General features: G+C 44.1%; 2 protein-coding genes across 2 annotated transcripts in view; one reads left to right on the top strand and one right to left on the bottom strand.

Annotated features, from left to right (window-relative positions):
• Window positions 1–25152, top strand: part of LOC146074986 (transient receptor potential cation channel subfamily M member 1-like) — a 35647-nt gene that overhangs the window by 4094 nt on the left and 6401 nt on the right. Inside the window, exons 5-11 of the mRNA XM_083183761.1 lie at window positions 780–911; window positions 3092–3220; window positions 18397–18648; window positions 20432–20606; window positions 21994–22014; window positions 22308–22452; window positions 24868–25070. Of these exons, the coding sequence (XP_083039887.1) occupies window positions 780–911; window positions 3092–3220; window positions 18397–18648; window positions 20432–20606; window positions 21994–22014; window positions 22308–22452; window positions 24868–25070 (1057 nt within the window). The remainder of the gene's footprint in view (window positions 1–779; window positions 912–3091; window positions 3221–18396; window positions 18649–20431; window positions 20607–21993; window positions 22015–22307; window positions 22453–24867; window positions 25071–25152) is intronic.
• LOC146072168 (uncharacterized) lies at window positions 8028–11264 on the bottom strand. The gene is made up of 3 exons (XM_083179501.1): window positions 11225–11264; window positions 9014–9438; window positions 8028–8936 (listed from the first exon to the last, which is right to left on the bottom strand). The coding sequence occupies exons 1-3, from the start codon at window positions 11262–11264 to the stop codon at window positions 8373–8375; spliced, it is 1029 nt and encodes a 342-aa protein (XP_083035627.1). The 3' UTR covers window positions 8028–8372.

Consider the following 25152-nt stretch of genomic DNA (forward strand, 5'->3'; position numbering starts at 1 on the left):
GGCCCATGCGATGCAATGCGATTTTCCTAAGTTACCGTATGTATGCAAATTGGGTGCCCGTTTACTACATAAGTACCGACCAAAGACACCGATGTGGTGTCTTAGGTCTGCGGGCGCCCTGTGTGGGAAGTGGGCACATGCGTCATCAGGAAATTACCATGGGAACACCGAGCATTTTCATGGGAATGCCAATGTTCCCATGGGCTCAGCCTGTGGCTGCCACCCCCACCTGCACTGCTAGGTGCGAACGGGATGGCAAGCAAGCAGTCTTCCATGCCCACTTGCTCCAAGCATCTGCACATGGGCATAAATGCAGATGATAAACATCGCTCCCCCATTCAAAAGCACAGCTTAATGATAAAATCAGAATACCCCCCCATGTGTACACTGCGGGCGATAGTGATGCATGGCCCCGTGGCATCACTAGCAGTTGGCCAAATAGACTGGGCAGGCAAGGCAATTATGACTAAGCTGCACATATATTGTATTTGGCCTATGGCCAAATCGGCCCAATCAAAATCACCCATGGGCTTAGTCAAAATCGGCCTTGGGCTAAGCCAAAATTGTCTTAGTTGAAATTGCTTTGCCGCTGTGTCTGTGTGAACACCCCTTAAGTGTCACCTTACCTAAATTTGTATACAGGATTTGATTGTCTCCTATACATAATTATTTAAGTAAGCCCTTATTTATTACAATTTATTTTATTTCCCTTAAAGCTTTTAGATAGAGAAGATAAGGTGTCTAGTGATTAATATGTTCATTTAATCCATTGTTAATAGGATGGGAATGCTGATACCAACTCTAGGAAAGGGGATGAAGAGAATGGGAATAGGAAACAAAGAAGTATTCCAATTGGCACAAAGATTTACGAGTTCTACAATGCTCCAATTGTTAAGTTCTGGTTTTATACAGTAAGTATAGAAGATATCCATATATTATATACAGATCAGTATAATAGGACCAAAAAATCCTATTGACCAATTATAATTAAAAAAAAAAACATACAGATAAGGCTTGGATAATGAAGTCTACTCATATAACCATGCTCCTCTGTTCTGTAACCTGTGACTTGGCTCCCATATCTGGTCAATGGATCTATGGTCTAAATCAACCATATTAAGGTTGAACACGTTCAGTCGAAAGCACCAGTTTTTTGGGTGCAGGTCAACTTGGTTCATAGTTTACTATCCAGGTGGACTTAGAGTTAGATTAAAATAGTGTGCCGGGCGTAGTGAGGCACCGTGCCCGAAGCATGGCGAGCGCAGTGAGCCATGCCAGGGGACACTGTGCACTTATACAATGTCCATATTGACCTATGTCGAGATAACCAAAAAAGTGAAAACTCATGTCGCCCATGGGACTGCCCACCGTGCTCCAAGCAATCTAATGCTCGCCTCTAACTTTCATTACTGTAGATCTAGATGCGGTCAACAATCTTTAGGGGTCTAACTAGACGGGCCAAGGGCGGACGACCCTAACATGGTTCTTAGTAACATAGTACATGTATGTCATGGGTAAAGAATAGCAGGCACATGGGGAGCAGTTATATTGGACTTGCAGATAAGTCTTCTTGGTAGATTTAATGGGCAGCATACTACAAAATAAAAGGTGTCATCCATAGGGGTATATTTATTGTAATTTATATCATGGCAATAAAGTTTATTTTTTTTACATTTAATTGTACTAATATAAATTGCTACAACCCAGAAATCTGACATTTTCATTAGCCCAAGCATGCAAGATCAGCAAAGTTTTGCATTTACAGTTGCCCATACAGTGTACATACTCTGTTGGATTTGCTGTCACATAAAAACACAATCATCTTGGCCCTTATTCTGATCGGTGCGGCCGGATCCGAATATACGGCCAGCACTGTGCGTCCTAAATCCCGCCTTCCATACGGATCGCCAACTCCGTCCGAACGCGGTAAGAAGCTGTCCGAACGGACCGCACGTGTATTTCTCATGAATACACCTCCTCCATCTCAGGGAACCTCCCCCATCATTCGATGGTCGCAGACCATCGAATGCAGGACCGAGTGGCCAGGCAGCTCCCACAACCTCAGACCACACGGACATGTTTCCGTGCAAAAGCAGGGATCTGGGCGGGCAACTGACATCTGGCAATGTCATATGTCCGCCCCCTACACGTGCGTCACGGCCGCATTACCATACGTACGCCCAGCATTTGCATGGGAACGCCCATGAAACGCGGGGTGTAAACATATGGTAATGAGCCCAAACAGCCCTTCACACCCCTCTCCACCCCCTGTTCGTAGTGTACACATTTCATGCGGAATGTGGCCGTGCGTCCCGCTCGCACATGCGCAGAGACGCCTCTGCACATGCGCAGACACAAAACATCGGCAGCACGAACGCACGCGGATATTACCGCACCAACCAGAATAAGGGCCCTTGTCTCATAAAAATAAATGTTATTTATATGTTTCTATGTTTTATAGGCTATAACAAATAACACACCTTCTGCTTTAAAATATAAGGATATCCGACCTTTTCTATTATTTTATTAGATTATATTACATTGTTGTGATTCAGTTCATAATATTAGAGGTATTTATCTGAACTCTTAAATCAGATCAGCATAAACTATAGAGTTGATACTGGTAAATGCTTTGACCTTTCAGTAATGCTTTCCAAATCATATTAAGGGAGATTACACAAGCACAGAGCAATCTATGTTATTATCTTGCACCTATTTGCACAGATCCCCTATGTAAGCATTGTGCCACTAACACACATTTTGTCCACAGTTTTACATTTTTAACTAATACAACAATATCTTTCCTGTGTATATACAATTTACCAATATTTTATTTCTATAATATTTTTTACTTACACAAAAAAATTCAAAGAAAGCAAAAAAAAATGTAATCAATCTAAATCAAGGTTGTGTTTTAGGGGCTCAAAATCATGTTTCCCAATTGATCATTTTTTATATTGATTTTTAAATGTTAGTAAATGGACATTTTAGCCCCTTAAATGCAACATCAATGTAGATTCCGTTAACATTGACTAAAATAGATCTTTACTCAGTGGTAGGTACATAAATACAGTATTCTTTTATCTTTCAGATTTCGTACTTAGGATATTTATTTTTATTTAATTATGTAATTTTGGTGAAGATGGAGCGATGGCCTTCACTGCAGGAATGGATTGTCATTTCCTACATCCTAACTCTTGGACTAGAGAAAGTGAGAGAGGTGAGAACCTTGTAAGATACTGCTTTTTAGTTACTACATTAATTTATATATATATATATATATATATATATATATATATTTATATATATATATATATATATACCAATACTACTAAGGGACATATTTCTCAATGGCTACAGTACTGGCCCAAGCATTCTTGATCTTGGCAAATCAGATTGCATGGGGCTGCTTCTGTTGTCCCAAATCGAAAGACCATGGCACGGATCTGAGATATCTTCTGTGGTAACTCCGAGTTAAATCTTTATTAATATTTGCAGGTATATTCCGCAACTATTATTTCATAAGGCCCTAACTGTGCAGAGTTTGTATGTTCTCCCCATGCTTGCGTGGGTTTACTCTGGGTATTCCGGTTTCCTCCCACAATAAAAAACATACTGGTAGGTTAATTGGCTTCCAACAAAAATTAACCCAAGATTGAATGTGTGTGCGTGTACTTGTGGTAGGGAATATAGATTGTCATCAGGGACTGATGTGAATGATCAAATATTCTCTGTAAGGCACTGCAGAATATGTGTGCACTATATAAGAAACTGATAATAATAATAATAATAATAATAATAATAACAATAATAATAATAATAATAATAAGTCTAATGGTGTGTACACATGGTGAGATGTGCCATGCGATTCGATGTTCGATTCGATGTTTCATCCGATTTTTGCTTTTCCCTTTTTTTTCTACTAATGTGAGATCAGCTTGAGATTTGCTTAAAGGCCCCCATACACTAGGGCGACTTGTCCTTAGGACAAGTCGCCCCCGACTTCCCCCTGAACTTCCCCGGCTGCTCCCCGGGGGAGCTTGATTAGATTGGCACTTGATGTGCCATTTTTTACATGTGATAAATCGTCTCGATTTATCACATGTAAAAAACCCGGGGAGCAGGGGGGGGGGGGTGGGGGCTGCAGGGGGGCTGGGGACGCTGCGGGCGACACGTCTGTGTCCCCCGCTGCTGGGGACGCTGCGGGGGACAGCGTCTGTGCGAGGCGGTAGAGGAAGCAGGGGGGGCTGGGGACGCTGCGGGGGACACAGGCGGCATAGAGCCGGGCAGGGGGAGCCGGCCGGGAGCTGTCAGTAATGAATAAAAAAAAAAAAGCCCATACAATGAATGGGCAGCCTGTGATTGGCTGCTGAGCGCTCTCTCAGCCAATTGCTGACTGGCTGAGAGAGCGTTCAGCCAATCACAGGCCGCCCATTCATTGTATGGGCTTTTTTTTTTTTATTCATTACTGACAGCTCCCGGCCGGCTTCCCCTGAACGGCTCTATGCCGCCTGTGTCCCCCGCAGCCGCGCCGCGTCCCCAGCCCCCCCCCTGCTCCCTCCACCGCCGCGCCGCCCCACTAGGTCCCAAGTCGGGTGGTCGGACGTGCAGCAGGTCCGACCACCCGACGCAGATCCGATGCGCACGGGACCGCGCATCGGATCTGAGGGGACATCAAAACTAGCCGATTTTGGTCCGATTTCGGCCAGATCCGACTGATCTGGCTGAAATCTGACCAAAATCGGCTAGTGTATGGGGGCCTTAAGATTTGCTATAAGATTTGCTATAAGATTTGGTATCAGATTTGCTATCAGATTTGCTATCAGATTTGCTATAAGATTTGCTATGAGATTTTGGTACTCTTTACCTAGAAGGGCGCCCACGATGTTCATCGCGATTGTCGGGTGTAAAATTGCGCTCATCGCGGTGATTGAGGCATCGCGGGTACTATTTGCGGGCCAAGATCACCGCGATGACCGCGATGCCTCAACTTTCTAATCGGCAGCATGTAAAATCGCGGTGATTGAGGCATCGCGGGTGTTATTTTGGTGGACAAGATGCCCGCGATGCCCGCGATCACCGCGATGGCAGTGATTCCTCAACTTTTTCGTCGGCCCCATTGCAAAATCGCGGTGATTGAGGCATCGCGGGTGTTATTTTGTGCACAAGATGCCCGCGATGCCCGCGATGACCGCGATTTCGCGATTTTCACTATACGATTTTGTCTTATCTGTATATTTGAATAAAGGGTGTTCTTTACTTGCAGAGGGTGTGTGTCTATTTCTAGCTAAATAAAAGCATTTCTCAATGGAAACGATTGAACAGCAAAACGATGTTTTGATTTCAAAGTGCAGTGGACAAGATTTGCTCCCCATCACCCGCAAAGTTGTGGCCCCGTGTTTTGATTGGCCCATAGGCCAATTGTTCAAACACAATGGATGACCATCGATATGTAGAAATATCGATGGTCATCAATTGCATAGTTTAGGACTATCGATGGGCAGTTGCAGAATTGCCATCAATGGCAACGGCAACGATGGACATCCCTACTGTGCATATGCATTCAATGAGAGCAGGGGTTTATGGAATTAAACAGATTGACTCATGACAGACAGTCATATGGTCGACCACTAATGGTAAACAGGTAAAAGGTTGACATGAGGTTTTGTTTGTAGGGTGTCTATGTCGTGTACCATGTCCTCTCGCATGGTTCGCTGCACTCACCATGCTTCAGGCTTGGTACCTCAGTGCATGAAATTCCACCTGTTCACACATTTTAGCTGAAATTCTGGGTTAAAAAAGCATGTCTACCTTTTTTATGTCAACCTTTTCCATGTGTAACGTTTAGCCATGTCGACCATCAGACCCTGTTGTATGTCGACCTTTAAACCCTGTCAACATTTTGGTTGTCTACCTTTTGAGTGCTGACCATTAGCAGTCGACCGTATGACTGTGAGTCAGTGTATGATCACTCCGGATAACAGAGCAGGGACGGGGCACCATTGTCCTTCCAGGTGTTGATGAACTACATAGCCTAGCATGTTTTTTTAATTTTTAACAGTTTTGCAATGTTAAAACAGTTGCATTGTAGGCTGGTTGGTGTTGTGCAAAAACAACTGTAGGGCCAAAGGTGCCCCATCCCAGCCTTAGAAATTCATTGACATACATGCAGACCTGTGGTGGCAAAGTCATAGCCCTGCACCTGTTGTGGAATTATATGTCTCAGCATGGCCTGCCATGCAATTAATAAAATTGGTGTGCGGGCAGGGCTTAATGGGACGTGTAGTTCCACAACAGCTGCAAGGTAATGACGTTGCCAACAATGATGCAGACCCTGCCAATACTGAGGACAAGCTGGTCCAGCTCTGTGCATACCTAAAAAGTCTGACCCTCTCTGCACAGTGATTATTGAATGAACGGGTCCCGCTTGTACGGTATGCAGGTGCCGGGGACCCATTCATAAATATTCACTATGCTGGGTCCCATTCTTTAAATATGTACAGAGCAGGAGCTCAATGTCAGTGCTGAAGTACTTGAAAAAGGTAAGTTGTGCAATTGTTTCCCCGGTACTTGTTTCCTAGCACGGCCACAATCGGGAGTAATCGTGTACCTTAAGTTAAGGTACACGATTAACGCGATGGACCCGATTTCCTTTGAAATCAGGTCCATTTGGCCGGCTAAGACAAAATATCGGGGGCATCGCGTCGGTCGGGACCATTAACAATGGTCCCGACGCGACCGACGCGATGCCCCCGATTTCCTCATAGGCTTCAATGTTAAAAAATATTTTAACATTGAAATCGTGTCGGGAAAGGTAAAATATCGGGGGCATCGCGTCGGTCGGGACCATTAACAATGGTCCCGACGCGATGCCCCCGATTTTTCCATAGGCTTCAATGTTAAAATATTTTTTAACATTGAAATCGTGAGAAAATGTGAAAAATGTGAAATGGGCCAATATGACCCATTTCACATTATAGATGTCCCCGTCGTCACCCCACGATAGACGCCAACCCGAAGCGTGGCGAGCGCAGCGAGCCCGCGAGGGGCGGCGGTGCGCGTCCTCCGACCTTTTCATTCCCCTACTATCCACGTCGGCGTGGAGTTGAGAATAGAATAGTGTGGCGAGCGCAGCGAGCCACTGAGCCCGAAGCGTGGCGAGCGCAGCGAGCCCCGCGAGGGGACGCGTATAACTTCACAGGTATACGCGTCCGCTCGCCACGCTTCGGGCTCGGTGGCTCGCTGCGCTCGCCACACTATTCTATTCTCAACTCCACGCCGACGTGGATAGTAGGGGAATGAAAAGGTCGGAGGACGCGCACCGCCGCCCCTCGCGGGCTCGCTGCGCTCGCCACGCTTCGGGTTGGCGTCTATCGTGGGGTGGGGTTTACGACGTTAAATTTGGGGGGGTTGGGAATATTTTACATTGAATCCAATGTAAAATCGGGTCCCAGGGACCCGATTTACATTTCATTCAATGAAAAAATCGGGTCCAAAATCGGTCGGTCGCGTCGATCGCATCGCATGCGACCAAATCGCATGCGATGCGATCGACCCGATTTTTCCGACACGACCACCCCGATGTAAATCGGTGTGGCCGTGCTAGGAAACAAGTACCGTTTCCCCAATTTTGGAAGCAAGCACAAGACATCAGCCCTCAGTGCTGGCCACACATGTTACCTGACAGTGTGATGCTGCATTAAAAAATCCAAACCAGGATAGACCCTGTGTAATACCAGTTCATATGTGCGGTCAGAAAGTCACAGAAATGTGATTAGAGCCCTTAAATTAAAAACATTTTAAAAACCGGGTCAAAGCAGGGTTGGGTTTTTTTAAAGCAGCATCACCTCCTCCTATTAAGACATTCCATTAAATCAATCTAAAAAACATGACATTAATACTTTACCATTTAATAACTAGACATTAATGAAGACACAACACAATTAATTATAGTATAACTTTTTTACTTTGAAAAGTAAGAATAAATACAAAATAAAAAAAATAGTATTTAGCATACTGGACTGGATTCAATTTGCCTATAGGAACCACGAATGTCTCCGAAGCAAGGACTACAACATCAAGCGGAAATTTACATATGAGAACCTTGTAAAGAACTTTGTCAAGAGAGAAACAGTCATTGCATCTGTGGTCAGGATAAAGACAAAGTCGCCAAAATGCAAACAGCATTCATTAAAGAAGCACAAGAACACATAGGAATCTATACAACAGGTGACCGGGTGGAATATGGTCTACAATCCAACGTGTGGGACGGTAGACCACCTCAAATTCACAGAACAGCTTACAAAGACGACTACATGAACAATTTTTTAAACATAACCCAAGAATTTTAAGAACGACGTAAAATTTAGAAACTATAAATCAAGCAAGCTAGTCTCATCCTGTGGAGTCATATCGGAATCCAGCATCATCGAATATGCTCCACCGGATGAAGTACTCGCTTGCCTGGGGGGATTGGACATGTGGGCACCCGGCATATAAGTGTGGGAACGCTGATGACTTCCCGGCGCAAAGAAAAAGGGTTGTGGATGGGGAAAGGTGGGTGGAGGCATCACTGCTGGATGAGGGGTGGTAGACGGAAGCACCGTACATGTTTCAGTCAATTTCTTGGCTGAAGCATAGTTCACTGCTTCCGCTACCAATTTCTTGAAAAGCCTCTTTTGCTCCTCATCCATGGTCTTTACTTCACTAGCAATATACTGCCCGTACAACGCATCCGAATTAGTCTGCGAACTAAGGAATGCATCAGCCCGTTGAAAAAATTGCTCATGGCTGGGCTGCACCGGGGTGGACTTTTTGGAGGCCTTCCTCCGTCTGACAAGCGGAGAAGGATATGGCTGCTCCACGTCCGCTGTACCCTCTGCAGGATCCCGTTGCACGGATGATGGCAAATCCTCGCCCAGCTCCAGAGATAATGCCTGCAAAAGAAAGAATATAATGAAATACATTGCAAGTTAGAAGAATTATGACATTTTTAAAATGTAAATATACTCACTAGATCCGGACTCCGTGACTCTTCAACCTCCACACTGGCAGGTGAAGGCTGTGGAGGAGACACGGGTCTAGCATTACTGACAGATGTCGTCTTTGCAGGCTGTTCCACAGTGAATTTGAGGAGGTCATAGTACCACAACGTTGGTTTGTAGACCTCATCCGCCCCAGAACCTGATTGTAATGATTCCTGGTGCTTCTTGTGCTCCTTAAGGAACACTGTTCTCATATTGGCGACTTTTGTCTTTACGCCTTTCACAGTTGCATCGCTGTTTCTCTCCTGACAATACTTCACAAGGTCCTCGTATGCAAGGTTCCGCTTAATATTGTTGGAGTAGTCCTTGCTCCGGACACGCCACAGGCATTCGTGGCTCCTATATAAGGCAATGAAGCCAGTCCAGTAGCTGGTGTAGTCATCAGAAGCGCGACCTGTAAGTATAAATATAACAAAAAAATGTAAATGTAATGAGGATTCGCATTAATGTGATTACTTTTTTCAAATACATTTTAAATTTAAAACTCAGAAAATTGACAGTGACATGTATATAGTGAAGGAGAACATTTGCCTGTACAGCTGTTGCTGAAAAAAACCATCCTATACATCCAGAGATATTTTTGTAGGAAAATCGGTTCAGGAAGTGTGGGCGGGGCAGAAGTGGCCGTTATTGAGGGTGGAGCTCCCAAAGGTGCAGATAAACATTTCGTGGAACACAATGCCCCCCAGCAGTGGCATATATACAAATAATGCCAGATACAATGTTCTTCTGCAGTGCCAGATAAGCAAGTCTAAAAAAATACTTAGTGGTTAAGCGCTGCAGAATGCAAGAAAATGCTAATAAATAAAATAAATACTGGGGCCACATGGGGCATGTCCAATGAAAATGGGGCCATGATAAAAGGCCACAATAGTGAAGTGCAAGATACACATATGCCCCTACAACGCCTCTCCTGCCCACACACCAATCCGGTGTCCTCTAAATCTAATGACTGTGGTAATAGGCTGCGGGTTATGTGTGTATGGCTGCCTGCCACTATACGTCCCAGCATGCACTCATATGGAAGTGACTTGAAAAACACTTTTATATGAGGGTATCTCCCACAACTTTAGATGGTCGGCGACCATCGAAAGATGGGGGAGGTTATCCGCGGCATAAGAATGGATGTTTATGGTAAACATCCATTCACAGCCTGTGCAGGCGAACCCTCACTGCAGAGGGGGTGCGGGTGGGCAGACATTCGCAGGGTGGGGTTTGGTGGATTTTTGCAAGGCTGCGAATTCGCAGCCTTGACAATCACCCAGAATAACCCCAAAATGTGCACAAATGCAGCCTAAAGACAGGAAGCTACAAAAAATTAACTTAACACAAGCATTTTTTGAATTAAAAGTGACTGATTTCTAAAATTTACCTTGGCTCGCTGATCCTGCCGATGATGCAATTTTTTCCTGTATAAGGAGGAGTGCGTTTTTCCTCAAAGCTCTGGAAAACAATTTTAAAATATTGTAATACATAAACATTCTTTGACATTGACATGACATTTTACATTGCTGGGGGGAAAGCGGATCAGGGTATACACACCAAGCCGCAATCCACATAGCACCAACAGTGCAGTATGTGATTAGCGGTGGGGGAGCACCGGTGTACAATCGCCGGGTACGCCAGAGCGGAGGGACTGGGGGGGGGGGGCCCTAAAGGTAGTGCAACAGTAGTGCTCTGATGGAGGCAACACTGGCGTGCATCTACTACATAGTGGTATGGCTGGACATTTTCCAGGACAGGGTACTGCGGTAGCAAAGCTGAGCCCGGAAAATTTCCACCCATACCACTCAAGTGGTTAATGGGTAGGAATGACCATCGACCATCGTTGATTCAAAATCACTGGCTGAAGGCCAATGTCAAATACTTTGGCCATCGATGGGTGATAAACAAATGGTTTTACTACATCGATGGTACTGATGTTTTTGTTTATTTATAAAAAAAAAAATGCAAGGACATAAAGCAAAACTCTGCCCCCATAACCCGCAAAGCACCACCAATGTGGTTTGATTGGCCCACAGGCCACTCACTTAAACATATTAGATGACCATCGTTATGTAAAATTATCGATGGTCACCCATTGCAGAGTTTTACATTATCGATGGCCAGTTGCACTTTTGACATCGATGGCAATCATTGATGGCAAAGGCAGCCATGACCATCACTAGTCAGTCACATACCTGCATGTGCCTTCTGTAAGCCATGTGCTGCACCCTGCATGACAACCAGCACATGCAAAAGTTCAAATGTGGCAAATTAAACATAACAAACCAAAAAAAAGGGCATTTGCCATATTTATTTTTAAATCGGGGCAGGTTTGCTTGCAGGGTGAAACATGGTTTGCAGAATGAAGTAGCCATGTGACTTTGTCTTTAACAATAGAAAATAAATGCAGCCCACAAGACCAACCATAACATCATAAAAAGTGTCCCCATAACCAGTCTCCTGCACTAAAAACCAGTGCTACATTGCTACAATGCTACCTTCATGGGCAGGGGGTGCATACAACAAACATTGGTGGCCAGTGGCCTACGAAGCATGCATGCTACAGCATTTAGGTCGACAATCGTTAGGTTGACACCATTAGGTTGACATGCATTTAGATAGACAAGGGTGAGGTAGACAGTGTCATTTGGTCAACAGGGTCATTAGGGTGACATGGGTAAGGTTGACATGGGTATAGTTGACAGTGAAAAGGTCGATACAGTCAACATAGCACCGCGTCCCCTCGCATGGCTCGCTGCGCTCGGCATGTCTCGGGCAGGGTGCCTCACTGCGCTCGGCACACTATTTTATTCTCCCACTACGGTGGATGGTAGGGCATGAAATACCGCCTGTCGGCTCAAAAAACCAGCAGAAAAAACCATGTCGGCCTTTTGCCTGTCGATCTTCCCCATGTCGGTCTTTGCCTGTCGACCTAATTTCCCTGTCGACCTAACCAATGTCGACCTAATGGTGTTGAACTAATGCTTGTAGAACTAAATGCTGTAGACCAAATTACCATATCCCTTATTAACACATTGGTGGGCAGGGGGAAGAAAAAACTTATTGGGGAAAATTTACTAAGCAAGATTCGAAAAAAATAAGAATCATATTTTCATAGTAAAATACGATTTTTTTGGGGCGTATTTGTATTTTTGGCATTTACTATGCCAAACATACGATTATTCATATTGATGGGACATTTGTATTTGTATTTACAAATACATCGATAGAATACGACTAGTAATCACTATTCAAAAAAAATGGTGATTCCTAATTTACTAACCGGCCGTATTGAAATTTCAATACGGCCGTTAATTATCGGCAATTAGTGCGATACGCCCGCTAATTGCCGGCCAAATACGCCACAAAAATACACTTCATTTTTCTGTCGAATTTGGCTTCAGCCTGCACGGATCAGTCAGATCCATGCAGGCTTCAGTGTAAATATAGAAAAAAATGAAAAAAAAAAAAACGGCGTGGGGTCCCCCCCACGGCCGTAACCAGCACCAGGCTGAAAGAGCCGGGGCTGGTATTAAAAAATCAGGGAACAATTTGCACAGAGCTCCGCTGTATTTTTTAAAACCAGCCCCAGGCTCCAGGGCTGGTTCCCAAAATACGGGGGACAAAATGACTAGGGGTCCCCCATATTTTAAGAACCAGCCCCAGGCCCAACCAGCCAGCAGGGTAATGCCGCAGCTGGGGGGAGACTTTTTAATACAAGTCCCCCCAGCCAAAGCATTCAGCCCTCTGACCGGTCAAGCCTACACTGCATACTGGGACTTGGAGAACCACAATTCCCAGCATGCGGCCCATTAATGGGCTTGCTGGGACTCTTAGTTCCACAGCAGAACCAATAGTTAAATAAAAACACACTGATGCCAGAAAAATAAAACTTTATTACATACACCGCCCATACATACTGAAACGTACCTATCTTGACCCTGTAGGTAGGTCTCCATCCATCCGTCCATCAGCAGGGCCTGGATGATGACTGGTGATGAAGGGGGGGGGGGGGGTGAGGGTGTCGACTGGGTATGGATGATGCCACGGGAGGGGGACTGAAACTTACCTATCTTGACCCTGTAGGTAGGTCTCCATCCATCTGTCCATCAGCTGGGCCTGGATGATGGGGGGGCGACGGCTGGGGATGGATGATGCGAGGGGGGGTGACGGCTGGGGATGGGGCTGGATGATGCAGGGGAGGGGGCGACGGCTGGGGATGGATGATGCTGGGGGGGGGTGATGACTGGGGGGGGGTGATGGCTGATCCGGGGGGGGGGTCGACTGATGCCACGGGGGAGGGGACTTGTGATGATGCTGGAAATTGCGGCATTAAAACAATATGCCCCAGTGACCAGCTAATAAGCGGACAATAGCTCCCCCATAGGTGCCTCCAGAAACCAGTGCCAGCCTTCTAGCCCCTAACCCCATGACAGATAGTACAGCATTTTGGTCGGCAATCGTTAGCCAGCCACCCCCCCCCCCCGCACCATTAGCACTTCTGCCCTACTCCCCCTGACCAGCAGCACAGAGGTTCTCTCCCCTACACATTGGTGGACAGTGGGTGAGCTAACTACTCACCAGTTCAGACGCTCCGCTCCGCACACCAGCACCACGCAGCAGAGACGCAGCAGCAGATGACACCTCCTTCTTCTTTTGCCGCCGGGACTGGATACAATAAGGCGCGGGCGGGTGAGTGGCAGGTCCCGGGACATCGCAAGGTGATCGTTATGCATGCGTATCGGAAGGTGCTTGCGATGCATAAGATCACCTTGCGATTAACACTAGAAAGTCTTGGCTGCCCTCACTATGTGAGCGCCGACTTTCACTTAGGCGGGAGCGCGCATCGGGCTCGCAAGCCCACTTAAATCACACAATTAGTATGGGATATGTTTCCGATATGGCTTCCGATGTTCACTATATCGGCAACATCGGAAGCCATATCGGCCCGTGTGTACACACTATAAGTGAGAAAAAGAAAAATCTTACAACAACAGTGTCCAGTATACTGCTTATAAACAAATGTATGGCAAAATGTTTGTCTAAAACAGTTTTACATTTAAATATTTATTTATTAACAGTTTCTTATATAGCATATACATATTCCGCAGCGCTGTACAGAGAATATTTGAACATTTGAACATAAATATGTCTTTGCATAAAGCTTTGCGGAGTGCTCAATATATGAGACAATGCGACAGATGTATTAAGCCTTGAGAAGTGATAAAGTGGATCAGCCAATACGCACCAGCCGTCATAACACACCAGCCAATCAGATTGTAGCTGCCATGTTACAGGCTGGGATTGAAAAATGACAGTTAGGATCTGATTGGCTGCCCAATTATCACCATGCACTTTATCACCATTTTATCACTTTACCAGGTTTAATGCATCTGCCCCATGATGAGTTGTAAGTTGTACTGAAATGAACAGTTTGGACAAATATGTGGTTTACATGTTTTTGCCAAAATGCTTTACTGCATATACATATGCGGTATAATGCCAATAAAAGTACATACTTGCCTACTCTCCTGGAACCCCTGGGAGGCTCCCAAAAATAATATGGCACCCTCAGCTGGTATGGGCATGTTCACTGGAACTGGCCGCTCAATGGGCCTTACTGGTTGGCCAGAAGAGTGTTAATATGTAGACATGGGGCGTATCCAAATTACCTTGATATATTTTCATCTGATAAAGATGGCCTGATAACACAATTATTGTCCAATGGTCATTATCATGGTATCCAATTAGAGGCCTATTTTATTGGCCAAAAATGGACCCATGATCACATGAAAACACATGAGATCAGGGATAAGTTTCCAAGCCCATATGTTATCACAGGTCAGTGGCTGCTTATCTGGGTTTATGCCTCAATACCTGATATGCGCTGGTATTGCGGGAAAGGACGCCAGCACACGGGCTAATAGGATAGCCCTCAGTGAAACCTATTAGCATTAGTAAAGTACTGCTGCTCTAGGAGGGTTGGGATAATTTGGTCTACAGCAAGTTGGTCAACAAGCATTAGGTCAACACCGTTAGGTCGACATGGTTCTAGATCGACATGGTTCTAGGTCCACATGGGACAAGGATGACATGGGTCTAGGTCGACAGGTCAATAGGTAGACACAAGCATTAGGTCGACAGTGTCTAGGTCGACAGTCAAAAGGTGGACATGGGTTTTTTCACTGTTTTTTTACCCGAATGTCAACACAGTCGACATGGACACAGTTTCCATTGCACCGATTCGCTCGCAATGCTTCGGACATGATGCCTCGCTGTGCTTGGCACTCTATTTTATTCTCCGACCACGCCCTAGTGGATGGACCTTTTGACTGTCGACCTAAACCCATGTCGACCTAGACCCATGTCGACCTTCATCCATGTCTACTTAGAACCATGTCATCCTTTCCCCATGTCGACCTGTGTTGACCCAATGTGTGTTGACCGACTTGCTGTAGACCCAATGACCATATCCCCTCTAGGATACCCCTAAGTGTACTGGTGTTCAGGCACAACTGCAGACTACACACGTGTTGCTCAAGATATGCCAGAAAGCCTCACTTGACGCTCTTTCGTCCTGTATGAATCAGCTGTAACAAGCATCTGTCTCACAGAAAATGTGCACAGAATAGATTTATCAACAGGCAGAAACCAAAATACATTGCTAGATTTCCCTGATTCATTTGTATATCTGCATGCGGCAGCGTATGAATCTGTGAAACAATTGCTACAATGCACCAGCCATGGCTTTTTCTCATGCCAAGTTTCATTGTGCTTCATCTGCAACTGTGTGCATGTGTCTGCACTGCACATACACTACAAAATTGAAAGAAAACCACGTGGGTTTCCAAAACAGTAAAAAGATGTATTCTACACATAGGTTTTCATAATAAAATCTTGAAAATATTGATTAAATGCACAGTAATATGGTAACCCAACGCAGTGGTGGCTCCAGAGGTGGGGCTGCAGCACATTCCAAAATTCAAATAGGGGAGTCTCACCAACTGCTAGTGAATCAGTTTGGAATGGCAGTTGGTGGGCATCCCCTATTTGAATTTTGAACTGTGCTGCAGCCCCACCTCTAGAGGTTTTGACTTAGCTTTTCGGAAGCTGTAGGGAAGTAATCATGGCATTAGAGCAGGGGCAATTATTTTGGTCGGGGGGCCACTTAACAATTCATATTATGCCACACGGTATGAGCTCAAATTCTATATATAGAAAAGCAGGCTGTCTTACTTGTTTTGTAGGGAGCAGCCAGCCCATAGCACAGAGACAAAAGGAGAGCAGTGACTCTCTGTCTCTCCTCCAAGTAGCCTCCATTCACACGGCACACGCTGCCCAGAATCCCGCCTCCTGCAGCCCTGCACAGCCTGTCTATGCTCCATGCAGCCTCCATCCACACAGCACACACAGCCGGGATCTTGCCTCCTGAAGCCCTGCACAGCTTGTGGCCCAGCCAATCACTGAGTCTCCGGCATCTACCTAACACACTACAGGACAGCTGAGCCATCGCTCGGCTGCCCTGCACTGCTGTGCGGCTCCGATGGCTCAGCTGTTACCCAATTGAGTCAGGGCAGCGGGGAGCCGGGTTATGCAGCGCCACTGAGGAAATCCCGGCACCGCAGGCCAGTCAAGATTGGGCCATACAATACAAAAAGGTTTTTTTTTAGTGTGGCGCCCCTCAAGTGGGAATGATGGTTGTATTAATTCAAAAAGAGACCATACCGTCTCCTCGTGGTAGATTTGTGTCCATCAAAAGTGGTGTAAAAAATGATAAAGAAAGTTCACAATGTTCAGTGGAATCCGGACCATGAAAAGAGAAGATACACAACAAACAATGGTCTCAGTCTCTGGGGTATCACACGTATTCAAGCTTGTATTGGGGAATATATGGGGTCCTTCTATACACCCGGGTGTCTTCTTTAGTCGTTTTTTAGGGAACACCTCGTGTGGTCAAATGAAGGGCACGCTCACATGTATGCTTACATATGCATATCGGGTGGTAAACCTATCAAGGTATCTTTTGGAACATCATAAACTCTCCTGTAGGTTTTGAACGATTGAGCTCCCAATATTCAGTCAAGGGCGTAGTTTATCACGATCATAAAAAGGAAATAATTTTCAAGATGGTTTTAGTAGGTGTTCATGCCCACATATATATTCCAGTTTAAACCGGGGAAGTATATAGAGTTTTTTCTAAAACCCGGAGTGTTGTCTTTACTCAAATTAAGGGTCACCTCGTGCAGACAATACGTCTCTGTGCTTACATGTATGCTTACATATGCAAACGGGGGAAACACTTATCACGGTATCTTTTTATGACATTACATTCATTCTCACCACCCTCTAAATGCGTGCTTACGTGTATGCTCACTTTGGTATAATTATGGATCCTCTCATCAAGGTATCTTTCATATCTCAAACAGAGGAGATGTCCATCCAATGTGTTATCCAAAAAACAAATCCTTTTATTCAGTTCAAAGTTGGGGTATCCAGGAAGGCAAAAAAATGTACAGCAAATGGCCAGGAGGTACCGTACCAACGCGTTTCGACCCGTTGGTCTTTTTAAAAAAAAAAAAAAAAAAACACCTTTTTGTATTGTATATCCTTATGTTACCAGGCTGATAATACCTGGCTTTAGTGTATTGGCTGACCCTATTCAGCGCCTTAACAGTATATTGTTTTGCCTATTAAGATTGGGCCATAGTTTGCCCACCCCTGCATTAGAGCATAATTGCCTATCCTCCTGGAATGGTTGGGAGGCTCCTGAAAATCTGGTCCCCCTCCCAGACCCCCTGGGAAGGTGGGCAAGTGTCCCGCAGCCCACGCTATACCAGGAGCTGCTGAAACAAATTCCAAAAAATGGTAGAGGGCCAAAATAACACGAATCACAGCATTTTGTGTCATTTTAGCCCTGCCCCCTTTTCTGGATCCACAAATGGCAGAGTGGAATGGGGTGGGGCTTGGTGACATCAGCCTTGTCCCCATCCCCCAGCTTCTCTTGGTGAGGCGCTATTAAAAGTTAGCAACTCCGCATTAGAGCATGTAACCCCCATCCCTGGGCTGCTTCATGTTTTCTGTAGTGTAATTCCCTTTACATTGGACAGCCTAGAAAGAGCTTAGGGCTGAGCTTTACTGTTAGCAGTTTGAAACACTTTTCCCAGAGACTGTCTAGAGGGAGCAGTCACTGAATTGGAAACCAATCATAATAAATGTTGAAAAAGAAAGGAGAAACACATCTGCCACAGAACTACACCAATTATGTTACCTAAATGATGCTGTTTTATTTGGTACAGTAGTGATTTGAATGGACTGTTTGTGCAGTACAGTTTGTTTCAGTTAACATTATGTTTCTATATCTCTGCAGATTTTAATGTCTGAACCAGGAAAACTAAGCCAGAAAGTGAAGGTTTGGTTACAAGAATATTGGAATATCACTGACATGGTGGCAATTTCAGTGTTTATAATTGGGGCAATTCTTCGACTGCAGAATCAGCCATACATGGGCTATGGCAGAGTCATTTACTGTGTTGATATCATCTTTTGGTATATTCGAGTGCTGGATATATTTGGAGTCAATAAATACCTTGGACCATATGTCATGATGATTGGAAAAATGGTAATTGTATGCAAAGATTAATTGTAACACAGGGTTGCCTACCCTCCCGGAATGGCCGGGAGGCTCCCGAATATCGGATCCCCCTCCCGCCCCCCTGCAAAGGTGGGCAAACCTCCCAGATACCGCCAGACCCCGCCCCCCTCTTGCATCTCCTAGGCCACAGCATTATATTACTGTGATTCGTGGCTTTTCGTGGAGGGGCTTAAGCTGCAAATTGTGACATGTTAGCTTCGCTCCTCATCGAAGAGCCGTGAAATTTGCCATACTGTGGGCAGCTTGATTATGCCATCCTGTCCAGACTTCTCCCGGAGAGGAGATTTTAAAAGTAAACAAATATGTTGTAACAAGTGACATTAGGGGGTTTACTATCTAAGCAATGTATTGTAAAAACCAGCACTTCCTACTGCATACCTCCCAACCTTTTCTTCATGGCGTGTCCAGCACTCCTAGAGCAACTGGACAGCCCCTGGCTCCCCTCCCTGCACTGAAAGATGCTATTCAGAGCAGCCGTGATAACCAGATCCCCCCTGCACGTGGGACACTGCAACCCGTGGGTGGGACAGCAGGACAGAGTCCAAGTAGCGGGAATGTCCCTCTATAATCGGACAGTTTCCAGGTATGCATTGTATCTTTGACCAAAATTTAAATGGGCAATGCTTTTGCTAGCTGTGTTTTTCAAGTAAAACCATTGCTTATTTAAATTCTGTGCATTAACATGATGGGAAATGCTGGGTTTTAGAAAGGGGTGATTAAGGAAAAGCAAGCAACTGGGGAAAACCATGTTGCCCTAAAGGTGGGACAGATGTAACGTGCTGAGAGAGCTAGATTTGATTGGGGTCTGTTCAAACTGAAATCTTAATTGCAGTGTAAAAATAAAGATGTATAATATTTGTGGGCTACATGCAAAGGCAACCAGTATTTACCCTGCATAGAAAAAATATAACTGTATAACCTTTGTATGAACATGGTTTGATCCAGACACAACATTAATTGCTTTCTGCTTTATTTACAAACATGTATAATGCCCATTATACACTCATATTGTAAGAGGGAAAGGGAAGTGGGGGTGACCAGTGCACAGGTTTGAGTTTAGATGAAAAGTTTATTTTAATCTTAAAAATCCACAATTAGATTGTATGAAGAGGAAAAAGTAATCCCTCTATTGGTCTAAGGTGTGGAGGTGCACCCTTGAGAACAAGATAATGTATACTTGGAAAGAAGGAATGGCCTCTCTCTTTGTCGGGTCACTCTTTTTATGGAAATGTATATATATTTATCCTGTGTAAATGAGAAATATCTGAGAAAAATGTTAATTGTTATGGACGACTATCAAGTTCCAGACACGTGATTTTCCCACTTAATTCAGGAGTGCTAGTCACTGTAACGGTAGTGGTTAGGGTGGTCTCTTATGGTTACTTATAGTGCTAAAATGTAACTTTTAATTGATTTATTAAAATAACACTACACACACATATAATGGACACACAGACAAAAACATAACATAAATGGTTAAGAAAATTTCCAGAGGGATGATTATTTTATAACTCTATCCCAAAGAGCTAGATTAATGTGCACTGTTAATTCAGACACTTTTTGTTCTTATGTCTTGTCCTCTACAGATGCAAACAACACTGTCAGTACTCTCACACAGGTTCACACCCTCTAAGAGAAACTAATTAATTTGTGCAAAATTGCATACATTACATATCATTCATCCACTCAACCCATGTCAAGCAAACGCATCATGTGACTTTTTAAAATGTATTATTTTTTTTGTTTGTAGATGATTGACATGTTGTATTTTGTGATCATCATGCTGGTGGTATTGATGAGCTTTGGAGTAGCCCGGCAGGCCATTTTGCACCCTGATGAGGAGCCATCATGGAGACTTGCCCGCAACATCTTTTACATGCCTTACTGGATGATATACGGAGAGGTGTTTGCAGACCAGATAGACCGTAAGACTAGAGTTCATAGTAAGATTTTGTTTCCTGATTCACAGGCAGATGATCAATCTAAATTATCAGATTACCTGCTTTAATTTTATTAGATGTACATTAAATGCAATGTACATGTACTGTACTATTTCTTGACATCTGCATTTTAGCTTGAAATGCCTTATTTTAGTTAAAGGACTGCACTGATTTTGTAGCTATGGGCTGACATTCCCAAAGGACAAATCAGTGGAGGCACAGTATATGTTTGTTACAGTACCTGTAATGATGTTCCCTGATTCTGCTGTCCAAGTGCAACGCAACTATAGGGTAAGGTGTTGGCATTTGTGGAGGAGCAGAATTATGCACAGGCAGAGTGTTCATTGCAATGTGTTGAGTAGAGCAGCTTGGTTTGCGGAGCAGTACAGAAACATTCTGCAAAATAAAGAGATGGGGAGGGAATCATTGTATAGGCATTGCTGGCTTTGTCAATGGGCTCAGGGCCAATTAATCTGTGCAAAAGCACACTGGATGAGCCTCCTTAATGTAGACATTAAACAGTCACTTTGCTCTGTAGACTCATGCAACGAGGCATATAACTAGGAGCGCTTACACGAAGTAAGGAGCTTGGCAGATCCGGAAGTACAGTAGTGTTACTATTCCGAAAAAAAATATCTAATGCAAAAACTGAATGTCAATGTTTATAGGCTCGTATTGTAAAATATCGACACCAGGAAAATGGAAAGTAGAGCCTGTCCTTATGGTCTCCATTTCTGGTCCTTTGTGCATGATTAAGAAACTTATATGCTGATTCAGAGGTGGACGCGATACCAACGTGTGCATAGTTGAATGACCATTTGCTATCGCACTTGTGTGAAAGTCTAGGACACAATTGTGCATGTGCAAACGAATAGAGTACGCATTTGCTTACAACATTGTTATTACTTGAGGCGGCTCCTGCGATCCATGGGCTGTTCAGGATATAGACTGGGAGGTGACCTAAAGTCTTCATGATAAGCAGAGGTGCCAAGAGCGTGTTACAGCATTCGGTTACAATCCCTGGTGCAGCACTGCAGCCATTGTGGTATAGGCGTTTAAGAGAGGAGGAAGCCCGAGTGCAGCCTCCTCCATCCGGGCCCTCTCATCTCTGCCGGCAGCAGTGCAGTGCTGTAGAGTCTGAGCACTAGAGGGCTCAGACCCTAATGCACATGCATGGATCTTCCAGGAACAGAGCATTTTCTCCCTCATGGAGAGGGTCAGGTAGGCAAGTATGGGCACAGTCACTGGCACTGACTTACAATGCATGGACTGTAATCTGTTAAATGATTCTTGTGTTTTCAGTTTTTGTTCATGATTTTGTTACTTTTTTCCCTTTACTTCTTCCCATGCATCCTACTGTTTTACTGATCAGTCTACGCCATGGAGATAAATCGTAAGTTTGACTATTACTAGTAGAATTAGTTGTTTCTGGTAATCTGCTAAACCTTCTACACACATGTAAGGCTGCAAGTTTAGCGGTATGATATTATCCGATACCTGCAGGCCTCAAATTTTATCCAACATTTAGTGTCCAATTTGCCACAACAACCAGTTACCCATTTGTGAAACCGTGTCTACTTCATGTCAAAATTCATTGTGTTGTTGTATTGTCTGCACGCTTGCCCAATGTCCTTTAACATGTATATAGTAGAAATAGAAAGCAAATATGCTGTTTTTTTGTTTCAGCTCCTTGTGGTGAAAACCTGTACGATGATGATGGAAAACGTCTTCCCCCTTGTATACCAGGGGCTTGGCTCACCCCAGCCATCATGGCATGTTATTTACTTGTGGCAAACATCCTATTAGTCAACCTGTTAATAGCAGTATTCAAGTAAGCTTTTAATACATATATTGCTAAAACAATGCATGTGCTTAGACTATGCTTTACTACACTCATATAATTTCTTTGAGGAGACTTCAGCCGATTCCAACGAAATCAGCCCAAATCGGCTCAGTTTGATGTCCCCTCAGGTCCGATGCGCAGTCCCATGTGCCTTGGGCCCGAGCTGGCTGTCCGACCACCTGACCTAGGACCTCCTTCCGGAGGGCAGCAGGGTCCGGCCAGGGTGGTGGCAGGGGGCAGGCAGGGCCAGGGTGGTGGTGGGGAGCAGGCAGTGGGTCCATCCGAGCGGTGGAGACTCAGCCAATCAACGCCCCGCCAGTCATTTAAAAATAATCAACAGCCAGGCAAAATGCCACTACAAGCTCCGGCCTCCCAGCCACCGCTGCTCAGACGGACGCCACTGCCTGCCACTACGAGCTTCCCGCCCCCACCACCAGCTGGCCAGACCCTGCTGCCCACCCCCCTGCCACCGCAGCAGCTCCCCAGAAGTATTTTGCATGCTCTCTCTGCACATGTTATATCTGCCCCACCTGCAGTGCACATGATTTTGTCAATTAAAGAGTGAATTTACTTCTACTACTAAGTGAATTAAGCCCTTTGTGTATCTCTATGTAACACAGGTCCCATAAACTGTATTGAAATCTGAAACTGACAGGGGGTAATTAACTTACCTGCAAATGCCTCTGCTGTGGCTTTCAGCTGCTTTGCAGGATATGTTTTCAGAGACTGATTTGTACTCACAGCCTATGGAGCTGTGAGCAGGGGTCAGCCTATTGTAATTGAGATTATAAACTCCACAGTTCATCACTTCAATTCAATTCATTTGCTTCAAAATGAAGGACATCACCTCTACTTATGTCAATCTCAATATTACCACATTGTGCATGTTATACTAGTGGGCATCCCAGGAACTTAGTGCAAAAGCCAAAACTATGGTCATTTATAGAAAGCCTACTAAGGCATAGTGTGTGTGTGTGTGTGTGTGTGTGTGTGTGTGTGTGTGTGTTTCTAAACCAGGTAGTGCACACCGTTCAACCGGTGCCGCTGGGAAACCGGTAGCTAAGGTTCTAATAATTAATTCCATTTCATCGCAAGGCTGATGTAATTTCTTAAATGATAGCATATGCAATTAGGGGTGCAACACTCAATTAATAGGCCACTTAATACAATTGGTGATCAAAGAAAAGCAAAGTGGGGAACTAGAGTTGCAAGGCCCCCCCCCCCCCCCCCCCAGCACCAGTCCACGGAAGAGCCAATGCTTGTTACAACTTCCTAATGGCTATACTGTATACCTAATACGTTTACGTCATCAATGCAAAAGTGTCTAGGCTCTATGGAACAAAACCACAAATCAGCGTAAAGCTGGCAAATAAGAAGAAATCTAACTTCTTTCCAAAATATATTATTTATACATTTTGTAAATTAGCTTGTTTTATGTTTTTCCCCATGTTATCGTAGATATAAACAATATATTTAATGTGTTACCACATACATTAACATTTTTTATAGAACAAAAATATAAGGGCATATTTCTTCTTGCCTTTGTTACAATTTGGATCTCATATGACATATACAATCTTAGATGACATATACAATGGCTTTACTTTCCGAAATAAGACCAGATAAATCACAAAGAAATCAGCAGCTGTGGGCAAGTTTAAAAATCAACAAGTATTATTCGGGTTTGCTTTGAAAAGCATTACTGCCATAAAGTATCTAAACAATATAATCTCTCCTGATGGATGATTCCCATATTCTCCGTTTAAGAGTACAGCCAACTGTCAAACTGTAGAGTTTTTCCTAGAATTTACTTGGCAGCGAGCAGAAAACAGACAGTTACTGTTTAAGAGAAAGCAGATGGTAATGTAAGCCTATTAAGAAAGCAATGTACAGCCTCGCTAAGCCTAATACTTATAATGAAGCCATTTCACCAGGCAGCAAAGACACTACACATTCATGTAGAATTCTGCCATCTGCTGTCTGCTAAGGTTTACACTTGAAGCAATTAAAATATGTAGAAAATATAAAAAAACATATAATATGTTTGTTTAGATGCACATATGCTAGTAAAATGAATATGTCTACATTCAAGACAAGACATTTTTTTTAAACCTTGTGACTGACGACCTTCCCATTCAACCAATCCGCTCCTAACTCTCATTTTTCAAACACAGTCTGTAACATGGCAATTAGGAACTGATTGACTGGGACTTTCTCTCTACAAGGCTTATAGTTATGTAATTGCAAAACATACATTTAAAACTTTACTGTTTTACGTTCAACTGAAGCTCTTTATGATTCATTGTTTCTCTAGTTTTTTTTTTTTTAGAGAAAAGAAACCTCAACAGTAATTGCAACCATATGGCACAACTACTGTAATAATATTCAGATTTCTTTTTACAGTAATACCTTTTTTGAAGTAAAATCAATTTCAAACCAAGTGTGGAAGTTCCAGCGTTACCAGCTTATCATGACTTTCCATGACCGGCCTGTCTTACCACCTCCAATGATCATCTTTAGCCACCTGTTCATTATTTTGAAGCGTGTTTGTTGTTGCTGCAAAAAGATGCAAGAAGGGGACCGGGATGAGCGAGACAGGGGCCTGAGTAAGTCAGGAATTAGATTTTTGTACACATATTGGTTGTACACACATCTGGATCTTAAGATTAATAATTGTTAGTCCACAAT

This window comes from Crinia signifera, chromosome 4, assembly GCF_055691185.1.
Source record: "Crinia signifera chromosome 4, ASM5569118v1, whole genome shotgun sequence".
Lineage (NCBI taxonomy): Eukaryota > Metazoa > Chordata > Amphibia > Anura > Myobatrachidae > Crinia > Crinia signifera.